The 10,000-nt window shown below is 45.2% G+C and overlaps 1 protein-coding gene across 1 annotated transcript in view; it reads left to right on the top strand.

Annotated features, from left to right (window-relative positions):
* Nucleotides 1-10,000, top strand: part of LOC123509213 (transmembrane protein 132E-like) — a 41,366-nt gene that overhangs the window by 30,640 nt on the left and 726 nt on the right. Inside the window, 8 exon segments of the mRNA XM_045263413.1 lie at nucleotides 4,841-4,984; nucleotides 6,252-6,593; nucleotides 7,072-7,254; nucleotides 7,612-7,803; nucleotides 8,192-8,380; nucleotides 8,864-9,043; nucleotides 9,345-9,898; nucleotides 9,900-10,000. The exon segment at nucleotides 9,900-10,000 is cut by the window's right edge and continues 726 nt beyond it. Coding sequence (XP_045119348.1) covers nucleotides 4,841-4,984; nucleotides 6,252-6,593; nucleotides 7,072-7,254; nucleotides 7,612-7,803; nucleotides 8,192-8,380; nucleotides 8,864-9,043; nucleotides 9,345-9,898; nucleotides 9,900-10,000 — 1,885 coding nt within the window.

Here is a 10,000-nt window from a genome sequence, read left to right as displayed (position 1 = left end):
AGTGTCATTTAGGGTGTTTTTAGTGTGTCAGTGTGTCTTTAGTGTGAAATGGGTATTTTGAGGTGTTTTAAGCGTGTTTTTAGGGTGTAGTGTCTATCAATGGGTGTTAGTGTGTCATTTAGGGTGTTTTTAGTGTGTCAGTGTGTCTTTAGGGTGATTCTGGGTGTTTTGAGGTGTTTTTAAGCGTGTTTTTAGGGTATAGAGTGTATCAATGGGTGTTTCAGGGTGTTAGAGTGTCATTTAGGGTGTTTTTAGTGTGTCAGTGTGTGTTTAGGGTGATTCAGGGTGTTTTGAGGTGTTTTCAAGCGTGTTTTTAGGGTGTAATGTGTATCAATGGGTGTTAGAGTGTCATTTAGGGTGTTTTTAGTGTGTTTTGGGTGTTTTAGGGTGATATTATGATGTTTTAGTGTGTTTTTAGGATGATTCAGGGTGATTCTAGAGTGTCAGAGTGTTTTTAAGAGTGATTTTAGGGTGTAGAGTGTATCAGTGGGTGTTTTAGGGTGTTATAGAGTTTCTAGAGTGAGTTTAGGGTGTTTTAGGGTGATTCAGGGTGATTCTAGAGTGTCAGAGTGTTTTTAAGAGTGGTTTTAGGGTGTAGGATGTTTGAAGAGGTGGTTTAGGGTATCTGTGTTTATTAGGGTGAGTTTAGTGTGTTTTAGGGTGATTCAGGGTGATTAAGGGTGTCAGAGTGTTTTTAAGAGTGGTTTTAGGGTGTAGAGTGGATCAGTGGGTGTTTTAGGGTGCTATAGTGTTTATTAGGGTGAATTTAGGATGTCAGGGTGTTTTAAGGGTGTTTTTTAGACCAAGAGGAAACTTTTTAAGGGTGATTTTCATGTGGTTAATTTGTTTTCAGTGTTGTAGGGTGATTCTAGTGTGCTTTAAGAGTGACTAGGGTGATTTTAGTGTGTTTTAAGAGTGAGTAGGGTGATTTTAGTGTGTTTTAAGAGTGAGTAGGGTGATTTTAGTGTTTTAAGAGTGAGTAGGGTGATTTTAGTGAGTTTTAAGAGTGAGTAGGGTGATTTTAGTGAGTTTTAAGAGTGAGTAGGGTGATTTTAGTGAGTTTTAAGAGTGAGTAGGGTGATTTTAGTGTGTTTTAAGAGTGACTAGGGTGATTTTAGTGTGTTTTAAGAGTGACTAGGGTGATTTTAGTGAGTTTTAAGAGTGAGTAGGGTGATTTTAGTGAGTTTTAAGAGTGAGTAGGGTGATTTTAGTGTGTATTAAGAGTGAGTAGGGTGATTTTAGTGTGTTTTAAGAGTGACTAGGGTGATTTTAGTGTGTTTTAAGAGTGACTAGGGTGATTTTAGTGTGTTTTAAGAGTGAGTAGGGTGATTTTAGTGTTTTAAGAGTGAATAGGGTGATTTTAGTGAGTTTTAAGAGTGACTAGGGTGATTTAGGGTGAGTTTTAAGAGTGACTAGGGTAATTTTAGTGTTTTAAGAGTGACTAGGGTTATTTTAGTGAGTTTTAAGAGTGAGTAGGGTGATTTTAGTGTGTTTTAAGAGTGACTAGGGTGATTTAGGGTGTTTTTTTAGAGTGACTAGGGTGATTTTAGTGAGTTTTAAGAGTGACTAGGGTGATTTTAGTGTGTTTTAAGAGTGACTAGGGTGATTTTAGTGTTTTAAGAGTGAGTAGGGTGATTTAGGGTGTGTTTTAAGAGTGACTAGGGTGACTTTAGTGTGTTTAAGAGTGACTAGGGTGATTTTAGTGTGTTTTAAGAGTGACTAGGGTGATTTAGGGTGTGTTTTAAAAATGAATAGGGTGATATAGGGTGTTTTTAAGGTGCGAGGTGATTCAAGGAGTGTTTTAGAATGGCAGAGTGGTTTTATAAGATGATTTAGGGTGATAGATGGTGTCAGGGTGTTTTGTGGTATTTTAGGGTGTTTTTAGGGTGAATCAGGGGATTTTACGGTGTTTTTAAGGTTTCAGGGTATTTTAGGGTGATTTTACGATATTTTAGTGTGTTCTAGGGTGTTCTAAGGTGTTTTTAGGGTGTTTTGTGTGTTTTTATGGTTTTTTGGGTGTTTTTAAGATATTTTCGGGTGTTCTAGGGTGTTTAGGGTGTTTTTAGGATATTTTAGGGTGTTCTAGAGGGTTTTAAGGTGTTTTTAGGGGGTTGGGTGTTTTTAGGGTGTTTTTAGGATATTTAGGGTGTTTTTAGGATGTTTAGGATATTTTAGGGTGTTCTAGGCTGTTTTTAGGGTGTTTTAGGGTGTTATTAGGATATATTAGGGTATTTTAGGCTGTTTTATGATGTCTTAGGGTGTTTTAGGGTGTTTTTAGAATATTTTAGGGTGTTCTGGGTGTTTTAGGGTGTTTTAGGATGTTTTAGGGTGTTTTAGAGTGTTTTAGGGTATTGTTGCTACTGAGAGAGAGAGAGAGAGAGAGAGAGAGAGAGAGAGAGAGAGACGGAAATTGGAAAGAGAGAGAGAGAAAAACGCAGATAAGGAGAGAGAGAGAGAGAGAGAGAGAGAGAGAGAGAGAGAGAGAGAGAGAGAGAGAGAGAAAGGAGGTGGAGGAATCGGGTTTAAAGACGAGAGACAGAGAGAGAGAGAGAGAGAGAGAGAGAGAGAGAGAGAGAGAGAGAGAGAGAGAGAGAGAGAGAGAGAGAGAATATCTTCCCGACAGGTGTTGTTTCCCTCCGCTCAGGTGAAAATGGAGGAAGAGGAAGAGGAGGAGGAGGAGGAGGAGGAGGAGGAGGAGGAGGAGGAGGAGGAGGAAGATGAGATGGAGAAAGGAAGGTTATGAGACGGAAAGAGGAGGAAGCGGAGGCGGTGAAGGAAGAGGAGGAGGAGGAGGAGGAGGAGGAAGAGGAGGAAGAGGAGGAGGAGGAACAACAAACTGAAAGAAAACAAACATTTAAAAAGAAAATTACCCCCGAGAGAGAGAAAGAGAGAGAGAGAGAGAGAGAGAGAGAGAGAGAGAGAGAGCAATTCAACACTTACATGTTCAAGACAGGTGTTTCCAGGTACCCACTCTCCCAAGAAGAAGGAGGAGGAGGAGGAGGAAGAAGAGGAGGAGGAGGAGGAATAAAGGACTTAATATTCTATGCAAATTTCCCTCGCTATTTTTGGCTTGAGAGAGAGAGAGAGAGAGAGAGAGAGAGAGAGAGAGAGAGAGAGAGAGAGAGAGAGTGTGTTGGTAATAGTTGTGGTATCATAGAAACGTCATGTAACACCATTTAACACTACTCAACACTTTATAACACCATATAACACTACTTAACACCTTATAACACCACTCAACACCATTTAACACGTTATAACACATTGAACACTATTCAATACCTTATAACACCACTCAACACTACTTAACACTATTTAACACCACTTAACACTCTTTTAACACTGCTTTATACAACTTAACATCATTTAACACTAAGTTTATCACTACTTAACTTTATATAACACCACTTAACACCCACATAACTCCTCATAACACCGCTTAACATCTCATAGCACCACGTAACACCACATAACACCATTCAGCATCCACGTAACACCACTCAGCATCATACTGCACCACATAACACCATTCAACATCCACGTAACACCACTCAACATCATACTACACCACATAACACCTCTTAACACCACCGTCTATCACATAACTGCATATAACTCACTTACCACACCACTTAACACCAGATAACACCCACTTACACTTCATAACACCACATAACACCAACTTATCTTCCATTCAACGCTCTTTAACACCATATAACACCACTAAATGCTATGTAAAGGAATCTAACCCCACTAATTACCAGAAAATACCGCTTAACACCAATTAACACGCACTTGCCATGCATCTAACATCGCATAACACCACTTAAGATTGTGTAATATCAGATGACATTACTTTAAGCAATTTAACACCACTTAACACCACCTACGACACATCTAACACCACTTAAAATCAGCTACCACTCATCCAACACCACTTAAGACCACATAACACCATCTCACATTTCCCACCACCATTTAACGCTACTTAACACCATCTACCGCAATCCATCACCCATCTAACACCACTTAAAACAATCTAACACCATATAACACCACTTAACACCTTCCAACATAACTTAACACTTCCCATCACCACTTAACACCACTTATCACAACCCACCATCCATCTAACACCACTTAGAACAATTTTACACCATATAACACCACTTAGCAACAGGTAACAACACCCAACACAATATAACACCACTTGACACCACCTACCACCCACCTAACACCACTTAACACTACCCAACACCACTTGACACCACCTACCATCCAGCTAACACCACTTAACACCATCTAAACATCACTTAACACCACCCACCACCACCTAATAACTTTCAACGTCACTTAACACCACCTACCACCCATATAACACCACTTAACACCATCTAACACCTACCACCACTCACCCACTCACTTAACACCGATTAAACAAGACTTAACACAACCTACCTCCACCTACCACCCACCTAACGAAACCTAACACCACTTAACACCACTTGATACCATCCACCACCCATCTAACCTAACTTAACACCTTTTAACACCACTTAACACCGTCCAACACGCATCTAACAAAACTTAACACCACTTAACACCATCCACCACCCATCTAACCTAACCTAACAACTTATTACACCAAATAACACCACTTAACACCACCTACCATCCATCTAACCTAACCTAACACCTTTTAACACCAAATAACACCACTTAACACCACCTACCACCCATTTAACCTAACCTAACACCCTTTAACACCACTTAACACAACCCACCACCACCTAACCACCTCCCAACACCAGCTAACACCTTTTAACACCTCCCCCCACAGAGCTGGTCCATCGTTAACACCGCCGTGCTAACAGGGAGGCAGGTGTCCCGGGCCATGAAGGTGTTAATTGTGTCCCAGGCTGGCAAAGTGGCGGATGTAACACTGCAGTCCTCGTGTAACTGTACGGACGAGGCGGCACTGAAGGTGAGAGAGAGAGAGAGAGAGAGAGAGAGAGAGAGAGAGAGAGAGAGAGAGAGAGAGGGGGGTGGGGGATTTTAGAGCAAGTTTTCATTCTTTTTCTTTTGTTTCGTTTTTTTTTTTTTTTCAGAAAGATAGAGAATTTGTAAGAGAGAGAGAGAGAGAGAGAGAGAGAGAGAATATAGTTTTTCCAATTGTCTTTTCTTTTTTATGTCTCTCTCTCTCTCTCTCTCTCTCTCTCTCTCTCTCTCTCTCTCTCTCTCTCTCTCTCTCTCTCTCTCTCTCTCTCTCAATAAAACAGTAAAATTTTTCCCTTTTTCCCTTTTCTATCTTTTCTTTTCTGTCTATTGTCTTTTTTTCCTTCAATTTTCTTGTCTTCACTTTGCAATATTCTTGTCTTCATTGTGGCCATTAATGGACCCCCATACACCCTTCCTAATGTCAATAAAATGGTCTAATGGTACACAAATCTCAAGGTAAAAATGTGTCCCAGTACTGAAGGGGTTAAAATAGTGAAGACTGTGGCCATTAATCTTCTGCCCTCCATACACCCTTCCTAATGTCAATAAAATGGTCTAATGGTACACAAATCTCAAGGTAAAATGTGTCCCAGTACTGAAGGGGTTAAAATAGTGAAGACTGTGGCCATTAATCTTCTGCCCTCCATACACCCTTCCTAATGTCAATAAAATGGTCTAATGGTACACAAATCTCAAGGTAAAAATGTGTCCCAGTACTGAAGGGGTTAAAATAGTGAAGACTGTGGCCATTAATCTTCTGCCCTCCATACACCCTTCCTAATGTCCTAATGGTCTAATGGTACACAAATCTCAAGGTAAAAATGTGTCCCAGTACTGAAGGGGTTAAAATAGTGAAGACTGTGGCCATTAATCTTCTGCCCTCCATACACCCTTCCTAATGTCAATAAAATGGTCTAATGGTACACAAATGAAGTTAAAAATGCGTCCCAGTACTGAAGGGGTTAAAATAGTGAAGACTGTGACCATTAACCTTCTGCCCTTCATACACCCTTCCTAATGTCAATAAAAAGGTCTAATGGTACACAAATCTCAAGGTAAAAATGCGTCCCAGTACTGAAGGGGTTAAAATAGTGAAGACTGTGACCATTAACCTTTCTGCCGTCCATACACCCTTCCTAATGTCCTAATGGTCTAATGGTACACAAAATGAAGGTAAAAATGCTACTACTGAAGGGATTAACAACTTAACTTACATTTCCTTCACGTACCCACAAAAAAAAACATTTCCACAGGTATCCACATCGTGTACCTCAGTGTACCTTGACGGGTCAGAGGTACGGGGCAGCCATAACGCTACGGTCATCGCACGGTACGACATCCTCACTGGTTCAGCCTCCTTCACCGTCTGGATGCCTGAGTTACCCCTTACAGTGCACGTAGAGGACACCAAACTCTCACAAATCAGGGGGTGGCGCTCCCTGGACCCCGCCACTACAGCAGGGTACAGCATGAAGCACCCCCCTGCCTCTGTCGTCTCTGGTGTGGCGCTGGCAGGGGGCAGAAGAGGACAGGGGCCTATTGAGAATTCTGTGTCGCCCCCCTGCGCTGTCAGATATCAACAAACTCCCGTTCAGGTAAGAGATGCTGTGTTTGATGCTGTTTTGAAGGGTTCTGCTGTGTTTGGTCTGTTTTAAGGGGTTTTTGGTGTGTTTCGGGGTGTTTTTAAAGGGTTTGCTGTGTTTTGAGGTGGTTGTAAGTGGTTCTGATGTGTTTGGGACTGGTTTGAAGAGTTTTGCTGTGTTTTGGGGCTGTTTTTAAGGATTCGTGCTGTGTGTTGGGTTGTTTTTAATTGTTTTGCTGTGTTTTTGGCTGTTTTTAAGGGGTTGTGCTGTGTTTTGGGCTATTTTTAAGGGATTTCGCTGTGGTTTCTGATGTTTTTAAGGGGTTCTGCTGTGTTTAGAGCTAATTTGAAAGGTTTTGCGGTGTTTTGGGCTGTTTATAAGAGTCTGCTGTGTTTTGAGCTGTTTTTTTTTTTTTTTTTTGTGGTTGTAGTAACAGCAGTTATATTTCCTCCTACTAACACCACCACCACCACCACCACCACCACCACAGGTCTACGGTCGCTTTGTAGCAGTGGACGACAATAGCGGGCGTCAGTCGTACCTCTTGTCGCGGCGAGCCCAGGTGAGGGTGACCGAGCTGGTGGCGCATCTCCTCAGAGTGGCCGACACTTCTGTAGCCATTCTGGACCACACCACTCTAATGGGACGCGCTCCGGGACGTACTGAGGTCCAGGTGAGAGAGGGAGAGGGAGAGGAGTGAGGGTGGAGAGAAAAAAAATGGGTTATTCTGTTTTTTTTTATGGTATTTTTTTGGTATATTCTTTAATACCATCACCACCACCACCACCACCACCACCACCACCACCACCACCACCAAATCTCTATTAAACCATTTCTTAGTCCATTTCTTCTCGTTTTCCATTATTCATTTAGTTTCTATTATCCTCATCTCTCTCTCTCTCTCTCTCTCTCTCTCTCTCTCTCTCTCTCTCTCTCTCTCTCTCTCTCTCTCTCTCTCTCTCTCTCTCTCTCTCTCTCTCTCTCTCTCTCTCTCTCTGTCCCAACATGACCTACTTTTCCCTATCCACAGGTGCTGTCCCCAATCACAGGCCGGGTCATAGGCGCCAGGGAGGTCAAGGTGGGGTCAGACAAGGTGTGGGTCAGCCGCCTTCGAGCTGCGGTCATTTCGGGTCTCACTCTCAGCCTGCAACCTGACAGCCACTTACCAGATGGCTACTCTGCTATTACTGCTGTCACCCCGACCCTCACTGCCAAGTACCAGGTGTGTTGCGGTGTTTCAGTTGTGTCTGGGGTGTGTGTGTGGGGTGTTGAGGGTTTAAATGTTTAAATGTGTGTTCTTATCCTACCGCTGCCACCATATGTGTTGTTGTAAAGGTTTGTGTATGTGTGTTATTGATGTTGTTGTTGATGTTGCTACTACTACTACTACTACTACTACTACTACTACTACTACCAATACTATTACCAATACTACTATTACTACGTCCACCATCCCTCACCACCACATAAACACCACCACTTCTACTACTATTACTCCTCCTCCTCCTTCTACTACTACTACTACTACTACTACTACTACTACTACTACTACTACTACTACTACTACTATACCCACTCACCATCCCTCACCACCACCATCACCACCACAGGAAGGCTTGGTGGACGTTTGGGTGGAGATGAGTGACGGAATAGTAACACCCCTACGAGAGGTACCCCCGCCACACTACAACCTAAGAGTAAGATCCCTGGATGCGGAAGTAGTGGCTGTGGCTCCTTCCCCGCGCTCAGCCCAACCGCGTGTCATTGCTATTGGCCACGGCGCTGGTGATCTGTTGGAGGTAAGAGTGTGTATGTGTGTTCAGAGGGAGAAAGGATCATAAGTGCTGTGGAAGTGTAGGAGAGTTTATGGTGTGTGTGTGTGTGGGTGTCTTGAAGGAACATTAGAGATCATATCAGGTGGTGTGGGTGTGTGTGGGTGTGTGAGTGTCTTGAAGGAGTGTTGAAAGGAGAGAAGGGTTATAGATGGTGGTGCGAGACTGTGTGAGGTGTGTTGGAGCGTGTGTCATCAAAGGAAAGGAAGATGACAAGGAGGAAAGATTATATGAGGTGATGTGTGTGTGTGTGTGTGTGTGTGTGTGTGTGTGTGTGTGTGTGTGTGTGTGTGTCCTGATCCATGCGCTGCCACCAATGTTTGTCTTAGTTTTTCCTTTACAAGTCAATATTTTCTTCTTTATTTTTTCCCTACCCAGTTTGCGCAGAGTTTGGGGACCCTGTATATTAATGAAGTGTGTTGCAATGCTGACCCTTCCCCCCCACCACAGGTCAGCCTGGAGGTGTCTGAGGAGTGTGAGCAGAGGAGGTCAACACTGGCATCCACCAAGGTCCACGTGAAGATTGACCTCGGCACCACCCCGCCCCCTCCACCGCCACCCCCTGACAACGAGCTGCGACCTGACCCGGCTGACCCCAGTGTGCTCGATCTCTCCACGCACAAGCTGAAGGCACGTGTTCCGTCACTGTGAGGGCCGCTGCAGGGCAGGCTGCGGTGTCTGTCTTGACGGGTGTCTTCTCTATGCAGTATTCTCTGACAGATTTCTCTGTTATTATTATTATTATTACTTTTTTAAGGTTAACTAAAGTCACGAGTAGGTGAGTGAATCGATTACTGCACTGTAACACACTCCATGTAATGTGTGTGTGTCTGTGTGTGTGTGTGTGTGTGTGTGTGTGTGTGTGTGTGTGTGTGTGTGTGTGTATGTGTATGGTGCCTGAGCCGCTGACCGCCGCCCGTCCCTCCCGCAGGTACACGTGTCGGAGCTGCCCCACGCAGACGCCGCGGCGCCCAACAACCATCTCATGCTGATGGCGGAGCAGCCGCGCCACAACCCCGCACACGCGCGCCTTCACCCAGCGCGCGGAGGCGGCGTGACGCCCCTGGAGGTGGGCATGTACGTGTTGCTGGCGGTGTTCGGCGCCGCCATCGTCATCTTCGCCGCCTCCTACGTGGTATATACCTGGAACGTGCGCGGCGGCGCCGGCAAGGTGCGGCGCCCCCCCGCGCCTCTCACCTCCCTCATCCCCGCCCAGGACTCCGTCACCAACGCCCACGACTGGGTGTGGCTGGGCCGCGCCACGCTGGAGCGCGCTTCGGGCGTGGGCATGTCGCCACCGCCGCCGCCGCCGCAGACCCAAGGCGGCGGCTCCCTCTTGATGAGTGATCTGAACGGCAACACTCCCCCGGCCCCGCCCTCCGCCCACACACAGCGGGCGTCTTGGCGGGGCACGGAGCGCCCCTCCACACAGATCAACATCACAGCCAACCCAGCCGCGGAACCCGAGCCCCCTGCGCCCCAGACCGGCCCCCTCCCTGGCTGGTGGGTCCACCTTCACCCGCCCCTCCCGCAACTCCCGCCGCGTCACCTTCAACCACCTGGCGGCGGACGACGCCCCCAGCAGCG

The sequence above is a fragment of the Portunus trituberculatus genome, chromosome 26, assembly GCF_017591435.1.
Source record: "Portunus trituberculatus isolate SZX2019 chromosome 26, ASM1759143v1, whole genome shotgun sequence".
Taxonomy (NCBI): domain Eukaryota; kingdom Metazoa; phylum Arthropoda; class Malacostraca; order Decapoda; family Portunidae; genus Portunus; species Portunus trituberculatus.
This window is presented reverse-complemented; position numbering and strand designations above follow the sequence as displayed.